General features: G+C 40.7%; 1 protein-coding gene and 1 long non-coding RNA gene across 3 annotated transcripts; one reads left to right on the forward strand and one right to left on the reverse strand.

Annotated features, from left to right (window-relative positions):
• The first annotated feature begins 1,621 nt into the window (after positions 1–1,621).
• On the forward strand, positions 1,622–12,549 carry tecra (trans-2,3-enoyl-CoA reductase a). Of its 2 annotated transcripts, XM_083779331.1 has the most exons (12): positions 1,622–1,833; positions 1,964–2,325; positions 3,681–3,732; positions 3,871–3,915; positions 4,060–4,163; positions 8,895–9,010; positions 9,271–9,376; positions 10,132–10,204; positions 10,293–10,336; positions 10,538–10,595; positions 10,702–10,790; positions 11,048–12,549. In XM_083779331.1, the coding sequence occupies exons 2-12, from the start codon at positions 2,158–2,160 to the stop codon at positions 11,219–11,221; spliced, it is 1,029 nt and encodes a 342-aa protein (XP_083635457.1). In that variant the 5' UTR covers positions 1,622–1,833; positions 1,964–2,157; the 3' UTR covers positions 11,222–12,549. The 2 variants fall into 2 exon arrangements, with proteins under 2 accessions (XP_083635457.1, XP_083635456.1); XM_083779330.1 differs by having other exon boundaries at positions 1,767–2,325.
• A 218-nt stretch (positions 12,550–12,767) lies between these two features.
• Positions 12,768–14,215, reverse strand: LOC310868858. Its single transcript, XR_014570107.1, has 2 exons — positions 13,309–14,215; positions 12,768–13,191 (listed from the first exon to the last, which is right to left on the reverse strand). It is a non-coding gene; the product is annotated as an uncharacterized lncRNA (long non-coding RNA).
• Between the last annotated feature and the right edge of the window lie 81 nt (positions 14,216–14,296).

Below are 14,296 nucleotides of genomic sequence, written 5' to 3' on the forward strand. Positions count from 1 at the left end.
TGTGTGTGTGTGTGTGTGTGTGTGTGTGTGTGTGTGTGTGAGTGAGTGAGTGAGTGAGTGAGTGGCAATGCATATGACAATGGACAATACCTAAAAAAGAAAGGAAGATAATTTGAACAAAGTGACCAGCTGTGAGTTTGTCGATCTGCTGTGTTTGAAAAGCCAACATATATGATATAAATAGATAAAGTGGTGTGATGTCATGCTATGTTAACTACTTTTGCTGTCCCATCCCAATGCCATAATCTATGTGTATATATTTCCCATGGGTATTTAAATGAACCATAATTAAGTGTCCCAGCCTTCACAATTAAATCCACCAGAGGGCAACATCTCATCTCTGCAACCACTTGAGAGATCTTCAGAGTTCAAGTACAAATCCTGGTTTATCTTGCCTTCAATGGAAAATCTGACCTATATATCATCACTTTGTAGTGAGGAGAGGGCTCAGCCTAGAGCTGGCCCTCTCTAGGATGAATATATCAGATACATAATTTAAGATTATTTTAGCATTTAATAATCAGTAATATTGTATGTTTGAGGTCATCCGAGACTCTGAAATGGTCTGTTATCATTGTCACTGTGTTCTTTTGCCTGCTGCTGGCTTGGATTGTTCCCACTTTGTATACCGGTATCTTAAAAACAAAAGGAACAAAACAAACAGTCTATCTGAAGTGTGTGCATTTGTGTTTATGGCTTAAAGCACATCTCTGACCTTCTCAAGCTTAGCCTTTCCATCCTACCCCCTTCTAACTATCAGCATCACATGCAGTATTATGGATAAATACATTTGACTAATACAAACGCTTAACGGACCTATAACATAAAATTCAACTTTTTCAATTTCTTTTGTGTTTTTGGGGCTCCCATGTGTGTTTTCTATCCCCACAAATAACCAATTTTTAACAATCAGGCTTTCATATCATATGGGTGTTTTAATGGAAATTGCTCTCAGAAACAGCTCGACTGATTTTGGTCTCATCGTGATGTCATCAATGTCACCCTACTTTGTATAATTCCTCCTTTTCTTCAGTCTTCAGTTGCAAATTTGCATTTCCACTTTGTTTACAATGTCCACCATTGTTGATTTTCCAAGCTGGCATGGAATGGAAACAAGCCTGGTTTTATCTAGCATGAGTATTATAATGACTCAAATATTAAATAATCTGCATATCAGCACCCTCTCCACCTCAGGACAGTGTGGTACTGCAGCTAAAACTGCTAAAAGTCCAGAAAGAATTGACAAGGCCTGGTTATATCAGAGTGGTGATTAAGCTCAAACCATTAGAAATAACTTTGAGGGACATAGACAATATGATTATTAAATATTAAAAGCAGTTTTAAAATGCATGTTATTTGCGCTTTAAAACCAACATGCAACCAACATTGCATTGAAATTAATATGTTTGTCTTTGTTGTGGATGTCAATAAGGACAGGAATGAATATTGTTATGGGGGGCCACAGGACACAGGTGGCCTGGGGGAGGGGAATGTGCTGGTATGTGAAGGTTTGGCTGTCTTTCATCCAGTGGATCAAGGCTTTTAAGAGGGGCCCACTGTGCTGTGCTGTGTGTGTGACAGAGTGAGGAGCCGAGCAGAATGGACGGGAGATGTGTCTTGGGTCTTATGAGAACACATTGGGATCTGTCACTGGGTAAGGCTTTGTGTCGCCTACCAAGGTTACCAAGCTTGCGCAGTGCAAATCAGGCAATTTATATTTAGCCTTGTGAATGGCGCGCTATGGATTATGTCTTGGGGCCTCTCGGGTTTCGTCTTCAGTGGATCTGGGGTGTTGGGAGCAGAGCTCCCGAACATTGGGACGCTGCTTTTCAGGTGAGAGGCAGGTTGAACATATCTTTCGGACGATCTCTAGCTGACACAAGGTCTCTGTCCGTCACATATATACTGGCATTGGAGCAGGTGTTCATGGTCTAACGGACATTTACCATTCTGCTTCTGTAAGGGCTCACATATCTGGAGAGTCCAGGCTGTTGGTAAAGACGTCAAGGAGGACATATAGTAGCAGTTGGGACTGTCTGGCAGGGCTGTGTTGAGGACGAGTTGGGAGTGTCTATAACCCACAACAACAGAGGACGAGAGAATACAGTCAGCAGAGATTTGCCTCTGGGTGCATGAGAGCATTCACCCACTAGAGTCATGGATGCACTTGCATTAGAGGCGAAGAACCAAGGTACCGGTGACTCTGACAAGAAGTCTTCCTCAAGGCCCAGGCCAAAACCTCCGAAAAAGGCCAAAAGGATAGTATACTTTGAGCTGGAGATCTTGGACGTCAAGACAAAGGAGAGGCTTGTCTTGTGGGACAAAGTGAGTGTTGGTGTGAATGAAAGTGTGTTTCAAATTGGACCCATACTGCATAGCATAGCCTAATGATTTTGTATTATTATTTTGTGACAGATAGCCTACTGTTCACGTAACTGACACATTTACGAGCCACTTGGGTCACTTGCCACTTGGGTCACGTCCATAGTAACCGATAGGGTACAAGCGGTGTATATAATGGCATGCAGTTGGATCTTCTTCTGGGAGGCTCATATTTTATTGTAGTTTATCGCCTCTCATCGTGTCTTTTTTGGGAATATTCAAAGTCACGTGACATGAGTGCTTCAAATTAGCTCAGGTAAAGTCAGAGAGAGAGAGAGCGAGAGAGGAGTGAGAGAAGGACATAATATGTCCTTCTCTATACATTTCTATCTCTATACATATTATGTTTGTACTCAAGTACTAGCTAGTGAGTCATCACTTTGAGAGAGGAGGGGTAATCTTACCGCTAATCATCTCCTTCACATACGGCTTGGCTAAGTGTGTCCATTAACAGCTTGGTTTCGGCCGAGGTAGTGTTTCAGTTAGGAGGTGAACATTCCCTCTCATTGGACAAGATTTTTTTTCTTTTTTATACTGCACATTACAGTGCAGTATATGTGTCTGTTCCACTGGGCCAATAGGCAGCCAGAACACACATGTTTGCTTTGAACTAAATGAGAATATATATGTAAAAAAAAAAAAAATTATGGATCACATCTGAAATGCATGACAGACAAATTCCCAAAGAAATGGAAACATAATTTGCTGTGTTGAAATGTAATACTATCTGTAATAGCTATTCCACTATAGGCTAGTTGTCTCCCTACTCATGTAACCTATGGCTATTACCACTTATGCCCTATAGGACATATCAGTGGCGGCCATTTTGTGGTGCCATTGATACAAACCCCATTCATTTGTCCCATAGAAATTTCCGAAATTTTGTATATACATTATTTTAAGCCTGGAAGCAAGCCATCCAGGCTCCTGCTGAATCATGACCATAAAAACATAACAAAAATCTATAACTTTTTTATGTTTTTTATGTCACCACTCTGCAGCTGGATCACTTGGTTCCAGGCTTAGTTAAAATAATGTATACATATTTTGGGAAATCTCTATGGAACAAATTAATGGGTTTTACACACTGATATGCCCGCCACTGCTATGCCCAATACCAATACAAAAAAACAATAGCCAATCTAGAAGCTCACAGCTAAAAAGCTCACAGCTCGTGAGCTAATATATATGCTATTTTGATATTAGTCTCTCAATGGGTTCGAAGATTGAGATATTAGTTATTTGCACAAACATATTGGATAGCTTGGCCTGTGGATGAACAACCTCTTTGTGTACAGGTGGAGCCGACTGCTACTATTTTAGATATCAAGGCATTGTTCCACAAGTCATGTGAGTATATGTTCTCAAGATAACAATATGCACTTTAGCTTTAGACAGTTCTTTAGTCTTTCCTTTTTTGTCTTTGTAAAAAAACAAAATGTAACCGTGCATCAAAAGAAAAGCCTTTTGTTATTGTTTGTTTTTTAGATCCAAAGTGGTATCCAGCCAGACAGTCTTTGCGTCTGGATCCCAGTAAGTCTGTAATATCTGCATAATGTATTTTGCATTTGCAGAATTCAGCTCAAAGCCAGATTATGTTGGAAGAATCACCAGTCAGGAAGTGAACAGGAGTGATCTTAACTGCACGCATTTTTGAATCTTCTAATTTCCCTATAGAGGCCAAATGTCTGAGGGATGAAGAAATTCTCGGGGAACTTCCTGTTGGAACCACAACCAGCTTTTACTTCGCTGACCTGGGGCCTCAAGTCTCCTATGCAACTGTAAGTACACCTGATCCTGGACATAATGCATGTATGGTCAGTCAGGAGTCAACATGTCATCATGTGTCCGTGGTGTGGCAAATTCTAGATTTTCTTTTTACACACCATTATTATTATGTGACACTATGTATGGCACGTTAGGAGTCTACTAGGACAGTGATACACACACAACACACACACACACACACACACACACACACACACACACACACACACACACACACACACACACACACACACACACACACACACACAGAGTAGTTTCTAGCATGAGAATCATACTTTTAGATATGAACAGACATGCTCACTCACTCAATCATATAAATATCCACTCGGGGGTGACAGATATGTGCTCTATTCAAGGACACATAATCTTGTGCCCCCGTTGCTCTCACAGGTGTCTATCCCTCTGACCACTCAATCACCGTCCAACTGGCGCTGATGATGTTTCACCAATACTTTTTCAACACTGTATTTTCGTATAATTGGTCCTCACTAATTATGAGCAGTGGTGTAAAAAGTACTCAAATTATGTACGTAAGTATCAATACTTCATTGTAGAAACACTCAGGGCCCTATTTTGCGTGTCTTAAGTACCATGCAGATCTTATGACTTAACTTGAGACCTGGAGGCGTGGCCAATGCTAGTATTTGGTCACTCAAAACAACCAAATAGCATCGGCCACCCCTCCAGGTCTCAAGTTAAGTCATAAGATCTGCATGGTACTTAAGACGCGCAAAATACGGTCCTCGGTCCGGTAATTAGTACATTTACTTGAGTAAAAGTACAAAAGTATAGGCATATACCAAAAGTAAAATTACTCATTATGTAGAATGTTTCACAAGTTATCATATGTCTAAAATGTATTGAAATCTTTTGAAAATAGCAGATCTACAAGCTCACAAAGCGCCACGATGCAACGTGTTGTGAACTTGTAGGCCTATATCATCTATTTTCAAATACCGGTAGCCAGAGTTTGAATGCTGAAGTGGTTGATGTGTTGTTGATAATAATCTAAGTAACTATTAACTAAAGTTTTCAAATAATTGTAGTGGATTAAAAAAAAAGTATATTTATCTCTGATGGTGGAGTAAGAGTAAAAGTATAGAAAATCGGAAATACTCCAGTAAAGTAAAAGTACCTGAAAACAAGTTAGTACATGCACTGTTAGTTAGTAGTTCCACCACTGATTATGAGATGGCTCCATTTCTGCTTGCTCATTGTCTCAGAGGCTGTATAGACGGTAACAAGACTACTCGCCCCGTTTCTGTTTTCCTCCCAGAATTTTCCCCAGTGAGGGGTGGGAGAGGCTGGCCAGCAGACGGCTGGACTTTGAATTTCTCTAACTATAAACTTTCATGACAGCAGAACAGCCTAAGTACAAATATAATTTATGAAAAGCTACTACAGTGAAGTCTGTTCACAGAAGTTGTTGTAGGATATGTGGGGATTATCTGACGAGGTACCATTTGAGGGGGCAAAACCTTACACTAAATAATACTAAATTGTTTATAGGTTCAATATAAGTCAAATAATATAGCCTTTCCACAGGAGTATCTTTTTATATTTTTCCAAAAAGAATACAAACAGCCAATAGCATATTACAAAGTTATCCCCCTCACTGGGGAACATTCCGGGAGGAAAAAGGGGCACGCACCGGGGCGAGTAGTCCAGTATTCGTATAGACAGTCCAGAAACCAGCCTATACCAATGACATAATCAGAAACACGGCCAAACTATGACATCATCAGAAACCTGGCCTACCAATGACATCATCAGTGCATGCTGAAATAGGACCCATTGCTCTCGCATCAATCAACAATAAAAGTTTGAAATGTCGTTTGAAATTACCCCTGATGATAATTATAATAATTTGGTCCCATACGACGTGACATTTGTCCTCTGCATTCATGTAACTATTAGGAGCAGTTGGTGCTATTCATAGTTAGGGGTTAAGTGTCTTTGACACATAGACTAGGCCTGGCGTCTTTTGTTTACCAGGTGGCCTCTCTAACCACTCAGCGTTGGTAGGCACCACTGGGGTAAATTAACTAAGTACAGTACATGTACTCAAGTACTGTAACTTTATATATATACTGTATATAGGCTAGAGTATTTAAGCATGAATGGCATTAAGTCAGAAGGTATGGTATGGGAAGAATTAACAGGATAATCAAGTAAGAGTATAGCCTTCAGTAGTGCAATAAGTTATATAAGAAACATTAGGTCAGACCACTCTTAAGTGTTGGTGACACAGATGAAATATAAAAATAGTATTTCCAATTTGAAATACTTTAATTTTTACTTATCCACTACATCTCAAAGGCAAATAATGTGTTTTTACTAGTTACCTTGTAACCTCGCGTCACCAGCCTTTTATTAGAAAACATGAATTAACCACTTCGATCTACAAGCTCACAACACGTCATAATGCTATTTTCAAAAGGTTTTTATACATTTGAAAACTTGTGAACTGGGACATTCTGCATAATGAGTACTTTCTACTTTTGGTACTTTAAGTACATCTTGATGCCAATCATTTTATACTGTTATACTTGTTACTTAAGTAAAACATATACGAGTACTTTCTCCAGCAGTGAGCAGCACAGCCATCAGTCAGCTGTGCTGAGCCAGCCCCCTGGCAGAGGTGCTGATTCAGAGATCCATTCCATCACAGGCCTAACCGTCAGCTGCAGCACTAGCCTTGCTTGATCATATCACTTGTGGCATGCAGGAATGCCATGCTCTCTCTCTCTCACTGGAAGGCTCTCTCACTGGCAGTCGTTGAACGTTATTATTATACACTGTGGGCTGTGGCCCCTTTTCCACCAAAAGTTTATAGAACTGGTTCCATTCTAGATTCTTGGAACCACCCTGGTGCTTTCACGGAACCGGCGTCCATTCTTTTTTCCAGTAGAAACAAATTAACACACACTATTAGGCAGGAAAAAAGATCCGACTCGGTTCAACCCCGTTGGGAAAGGGGCCAGAGGTTCAACCCCGTTGGGAAAGGGGCCAGAGGTTCAACCCCGTTGGGAAAGGGGCCAGAGGTTCAACCCCGTTGGGAAAGGGGCCAGAGGTTCAACCCCGTTGGGAAAGGGGCCAGAGGTTCAACCCCGTTGGGAAAGGGGCCAGAGGTTCAACCCCGTTGGGAAAGGGGCCAGAAGTTCAACCCCGTTGGGAAAGGGGCCAGAGGTTCAACCCCGTTGGGAAATGGGACAGAGGTTCAACCCCGTTGGGAAAGGGGCCAGAGGTTCAACCCCGTTGGGAAATGGGCCAGAGGTTCAACCCCGTTGGGAAAGGGGCCAGAGGTTCAACCCCGTTTGGAAAGGGGCCAGAGGTTCAACCCCGTTGGGAAATGGGCCAGAGGTTCAACCCCGTTGGGAAAGGGGCCAGAGGTTCAACCCCGTTGGGAAATGGGCCAGAGGTTCAACCCCGTTGGGAAATGGGCCAGAGGTTCAACCCCGTTGGGAAAGGGGCCAGAGTTTCTGCAGCAACCGCCAGTGTGTTCATTTAATTCTGAAAGTGTACAAATGAGAAGTTAAAGGGGGGTGTGAGTGATATTTTCTTCTGTGAGTATTTAGCGCTATATTCCAACAGCAATCTGTGTTTGTTCATTGTTCAAGGTGTCTCCCACTAGTCTCCCCCCAGATCTTTAGTAAGCAGAACATTTATTTTATTTTAGATCAGGATTCCAATTAGGACAAAAAACTCATGTGGGATACAGGATATTGGAAGTGGAAGTGATGGAGAGAGAGAGGGGGGGGAAAGTGACTCAGTCATAAATGATATTTGTGGAATTCTCTCTCCTGATTGGATAAAATTGGTATCCCGAACTGGACATTCTCTTTTCTGGTTACTAAAGAGCTGAAGAGACGGGGAGATTGTAAGTGAACAAACACTCTATAGCAGTGGTTTTCAACCAGTGGTCCGGGGACCACCAGTGATCATTAACTCTTGAGAGCGTAAACCCTTTTGGTTTCATTACTTAATTTACAAGAAGTCTGCACAATTAGAGAATGTAGAAGAATTGTTATTTTGATCAACGTTTGCCTGTTCAATCTCTTCTATGGTACCAACATCAATACAGCATAGAACATCCAACGACAACAGAATGTTCTCTAGTTTTAATCTCATGAAATGGTGGTCCACGGCTTAAATGTAGAATATATAATGGGCCTTGACATGAAAAAGCCTGTAGAGTGGCACATTTTGTTTAACAAAACAAAACGTATGTTGACTTTTAATTAAAAGCAACTCATTCATTATGGGTGGCAAGTAAGTTATTACACTTTGTTGTGTGTAGTAACAACAAGAGATGATGGTCTTTATATTTGCCTTTCCTTTGTCAGTGGTGAAAAGTATCTAAGTAAGTAGTAGTAAGTACAATTTTGGGGTAGTTTTACTTTACTTGATTAATTCCAATTTCCAGTACTTTCACTTCATATACTCCACTACATCTCAAAGGCAAATATTTTTCTTTTACTCCACTACATTTATTTAAAACGTGTAATACGGTTACATTGTAGATTTTGATCATTAATCCAAAACATACATTAACCACTTAATGTACACAAAGTACACTTTGAAGCCAATACTTTTGCACTTTCACTCAAGTATATGTTGAATTCCAGACGTATACTTGTAACAGATTATTTTTACGTTGCATTATTGGTACTTTTACTAGTACAAAATGTGAGTACGTTTTCCACCACTGTCCCATTGTGCAGGTATTCTTGACAGAATGTACCGGTCCTCTGATCATCTATCTGATGTTCTACCTCCGCATGCCGTTCATCTACCCTCCGAAGTATGACTTCACCAGCAGCAAGCACTGGGTCGTACAGTAAGTGTCGACCCGCATTATTCCAAGGATGTCGCGTATAATCTCGTCACTGTGTATCACCCTGACCCCTGGCTTTGCACATATGTCCCCTTTAAACAGCGGCGATAGTGAGGCACATTGCTCACACTGTTGACTCTGAACCGGGGCCAAGCGTAATGGACTGCCAATGTATTAATCAAAGCCCAAACATGTAACGCTGATGGTTCTCTGTACTGTGGTCAGTGTGGTGTCACATTACCCCCCCTCTCTCTCTGCTGCAGCTTGGCCTGCATCTGTCACTCCCTGCACTACATCAAGAGACTTCTAGAGACCATGTTCGTCCACCGCATCTCCCACGGCACCATGCCACTCAGGAATATTTTCAAGGTAAAAAAGAAAGTCCGACTCGTGCGCTGAGTGACCTTTTGGACTGGGACTACTGTGGTTATTTACTGCCCGGTAATGTGATACCGCGTTACAATTCTCGGAAGACTCAAATGTTGAATTCTAAATATACTTACTACTTGTAAATATACTACACTATATTTACTTTATTCATGTAAATGGATACTGACGCAGACTGCACTGCACAGTGAGCACATAGACGATGGTACTATTTAGATGGTACTATTGTGGTCAAGAGACTTCAAGCGTCTCAAATTGTGCTATGACAGATGTAAATACTTTTCCATTATTCTTTACCATCTACTTTCTAGTGATGTGGTGGTACACAGTATAACAGTGTAACACACACACACACACACACACACACACACACACACACACACACACACACACACACACACACACACACACACACACACACACACACACCTTGAATATGGATATGAATATGGCATCTTGACTTAACACATTCTGAACGGGCACCCATTTTGGTGTCAGCGTCATGTTATGCTTTAGCTATTTAAAAATAGCAGATCTACAAGCTCATATCGCGCCACCGAGTGGCGCGATACGAGCTTGTAGGTCTGCTATTTTTGAACAATCGAAGAACGACTGACATTTTTTTTTATCTGATCTCAGGTCAGAATTGGTTAATCAGACCAGTGTGTGTCCAGTGGAAACCTTGTGTGAATCTGATCTCAGGTCAGAATGGGTTAATGTAGTGCCTCCTGTTTCAGAACTGTGGCTTCTACTGGTGCTTTGCAGCTTGGATGGCGTACTACATTAACCACCCTCTCTACACCACACCCTGTAAGTGAAGCTGAGTTCAAGTCGTCACTCTTAAGTTGAATTTAGAAAACTTTTACTTTTTACTGTAACGTACTGTATATATTCACAGATTATGGGCAACAGCAAGTGAAAACAGCGCTTTATGTTTTCCTGGTAAGTCTGACATGGGTTGTAGATACTAGACAGTAATATGCTTTCATCATATACAGTAAAATCCTCCGTGTTCATTTATCCATAACTAAGAATATTCAAATGTAACCAACAGTGGACACTCACGGGACCATTTATTTGTGTACATTCTATAAGTCAAATTCTCTGTAACGGGCCATCTTTTTATGTCTCCGTCTTGCACAGTTCTGCCAGCTGGGGAATTTCTCCATAAATGTTGCCATTCGTAATCTCAAACAAGCAGGTAAGGCCCCTGTCTCTGCAAGAACACGAGGTCATCCTCTGATGAATAAAAACAATGCACTCATTCAAGGAAACACTCAATCGTCTCTGTTTATCCATTACCGCAGGTTCAAAAGCCAAGAAGATTCCATACCCAACAAAGAATCCATTTACGTGGATTTTCTTCTTGGTGTCTTGTCCAAACTACACATACGAGGTGAGACCATTCCTGCATCTCATGCTGTTCATTAAAAAGCAATAATCAAATTCTCCTTCACGGTGAACATTCACTGTACAACATATCCATCCTGCTGTTAGCATGCATGCAGCCGTGAAGTCTAATGGGCTACATTTTATCACTGGAATTTCAAATGCAATGTTAACACCATCTGCTGGTTGCTGTGCTAATATATTACCATAATCATAATGTTTGCTTCTACTGTACGTGCGTGCGTGCAACTTTCTTGATCACAGCTGGGCACATGGATAAGCTTTGCGGTGATGACCCAGTGTGTTCCCGTGGCGTTCTTCACCATCGTGGCTTTCATCCAGATGACCATATGGGCCAGAGGCAAACACCGCGGCTACCTAAAGGAGTTCCGTGACTACCCTACCCTGCGCGCCTCCATACTCCCCTTTGTCCTGTAGATCAGTTTTTCTCAAAGTGGATTCCAGGGACTCTCTGGCTTCCTATAGAGGGGGGAGGGGGTCTAAATTGACCCTTACAAGTCTGTAACTCTGACAGTGTACAAATGGAACCAAATGGACCCCAACGGGTCCATTTGTTTCCACATTGTCTCTCTGTACATCTGAGTTAAGGGGAGATCTTGAAATGTAGAAGTTTGAGAACCATTGCTGTTGACCAGTACAGAGAGAACGCCCGTCAATCATACGGCCCACCCACACACCCGTATATCCCCCCAAGGGGGGCAGTCCATTACAGCCTGCTCAGCAAGGGATCCTCCTATTCTGCTTGGAACTTGGAATGTGCGTCCTGGAGTTACAGACAGATGGGAACCATGAGGAGGCTGCATGCCATTTACGTATACTCCATAATGAAGGAGTTCTCAATTACAGAACCTCAGATGGTTGGACTGGGGGGGGATCGCGGCACTGAGGAGGCTAAAGGAACCTTATAGACTTTAATTTAATTGCCGTACAGTCTTAATGTAATGAAATCTACTGGATGTGGAGTCAAGGAGCTTTTTTATTTTTATTTTACTCTGCTATTATTTGATCAATTGTTTAGCCAATTAAACCCTATTTTATACTATTTGAAAATAGCTCACAGAGGAACAGGATCGCCATAGATCGTGTTGTGACTGAGCTTGTAGATTCGCTATTTTCAAACAATTGTGAACATTTTTACAAATCTGGAAAATATGTGAACATTTTTTAAATAATTATGTTGATGAAAAATAGGGATGTCAAGGTTAAAGTGGTTATAGATTATCATGACTCAGTTTCAGTAATCACATTTTGTTTATCACATTATTATTACAACTAAAGAATACGCATTTCACTTGGATGAGGTGCTAGGTTGGAAAGTATCATGAAGAAAAAGAATAAACCTGCACACTCATTTGCTTCAATGTAATTTAATGATAACATTTCGAACTCTTCATCGGGTCGTGAGTGCTGGTATTATTTTCTATGGACTGTTTCTACCAGAACCGTCCACCTGACCTGATACATTATTACTTTGAACTACTCAACTGAGTGCTTGCTTAAATTACTGGACCAGATGAGGTTATTCTTTTTCTTCAATCATATTATTAAACAGGAAATCTTCTCACCAAGCCAGACTGTCACCATTTCCTCCATTACCAGTTGACTCCTTACATTGTACATACAGCATACGATGTGTTTTCTCTTGGTTCTGGTAATGGGAGACAGCATTGAATGTTCACTGTGTCACATAGTTATTTCGAATGTAAAGTACATTTTCTCCTTATTTTCGGCAAACAAAGAAATCTGATCGGCTCTGCGATACGTTGTGAGCTTGCAGATCGGCAATTTTCACTATGTCACGCAACAATGTATAGGGCTTAAGTGGTTATTCTGGTGTTGTAAACCACAAGTACTCGTTAATGTATCTTAGATTGTTAACCGATTAGCGCTGACTGAAGTGAACTGTCACCACTTGACACAACCTCAAGTGTGTGCTCTGTAATAAATACCACACACACTCGGGTGAAAAGAGACGAGTGCTTTTATTGGTGACCCTGGAAGTAACATTAACATAAATACAAACATTACAGATTATATTCAGTACAGTATAATGGAATGTTACACTTCAAAATGGCTGGCTTTAGATCAACACAAATGCAAAAACACCAGACAAATCAAGAGATGATCACTCAGAACACAGAATATTGCATTTGATCAAAATGTCCAATCTGTAAAAAACAAAACAAAAAAACAAAAAGGACATCGTGTTGCTATATTGAATTTGAGAACAATATAATTCAGTATAACAATATTTCTCAAGGTTATTTGTTTTCCATAACTACATGTAGATTCCTTTGACTTGCATATTTACTGGTTCTGAACTTGTGCCAAAACCATATTAAACCAGGACACAATCATTTGAAAATGAATGACAAACAACATATTGCCTTGTCAGTAGGTAGTAGTATATCAAATGGGTCATGTGTCAACATCAGCCAGATATCAATGGTACAATTCGACACTAGCAGCTAGCCAGCTACTAGTGGAGTGATGAACAAAGTCACAAGGTTCTATTGTGACACGGGCAGCCCAACATAATATCTACATTTAGACCAGGAAAGCCTATATGTTGTAACTTGTTATACATTTCAATCCGGGAAAGTATCTCTGTCATTTTATATATATATCGTTGCCGTCGGGCAGAAACCTACTAGCTCCATATTCTACGCTTTTAGTTTTTTGTAAATTAATGCCCTACTTGATCACACTACAGCGTCACACAAAAGCATCAAACGTAGCAGATCTACAAGCTTTTGATCTGCTAATTTAGCCATTTTTTAATTTGAAAAGTCACAGTTTTGGACATGTCACCCGACAGAGACGATATATAGCAACATAATATATTTTTAACCCATTCTGACCGGGCACCCATTTTGGTGTCAGCATCATGTTATGCTTTAGCTATTGAAAAATAGCAGATCTACAAGCTCATATCGCGCCACCGAGTGGCGCGATACGAGCTTGTAGGTCTGCTATTTTTTGAAAAATCGAAGAACGACTGACATTTTTAGAATCTGATCTCAGGTCAGAATGGGTTGATCAGACCAGTGTGTGTCCAGTGGAAACCTCGTATGAATCTGATCTCAGGTCAGAATGGGTTAAAGATGGACTACCGTGATTTTTGTACTTTTTCTGTTTTGTATGCGTCTATGGCGTTGACATTACTCTAATAGACGCCCAGGTGTGGTTATTATAATATTCAAATATTTCTTGCCTGTGTATTTTTGGTTTCTTCGTGAAAACCAGGTATACTTAATGAACTGGTGGGTGTGGCTACATAAAAAAAAAATCATTTTAACACTTTCTGTACACTTTTTTGAAAGAAATCTTTTTCCTAGTAATCAATAGTACCTGATGATCATGATTGGGGGGGGGGGGATCATGGCACTCCATCTTTACGTTTTTCAGAAAACTTAAAGGGACACTTCACCCTTTTTGCAAAGAAATATATGTTAATGACGTTTAGAAGCTTTAGATCACTTTCCTGGGGGT

The sequence above is a fragment of the Protomyctophum parallelum genome (genome assembly GCF_964188405.1).
Source record: "Protomyctophum parallelum genome assembly, chromosome: 13".
NCBI classification, from domain to species: domain Eukaryota; kingdom Metazoa; phylum Chordata; class Actinopteri; order Myctophiformes; family Myctophidae; genus Protomyctophum; species Protomyctophum parallelum.

Excerpts from the sequence above, each read along its gene's own strand:
- tecra (XM_083779331.1), top strand. The coding sequence starts at position 2,158 with ATGGATGCACTTGCATTAGAGGCGAAGAACCAAGGTACCGGTGACTCT. Across the intron at positions 9,377-10,131 it reads CACTCAGGAATATTTTCAAG|AACTGTGGCTTCTACTGGTG; the intron begins GTAAAAAAGAAA and ends CTCCTGTTTCAG. Across the intron at positions 10,205-10,292 it reads CCCTCTCTACACCACACCCT|ATTATGGGCAACAGCAAGTG; the intron begins GTAAGTGAAGCT and ends ATATATTCACAG.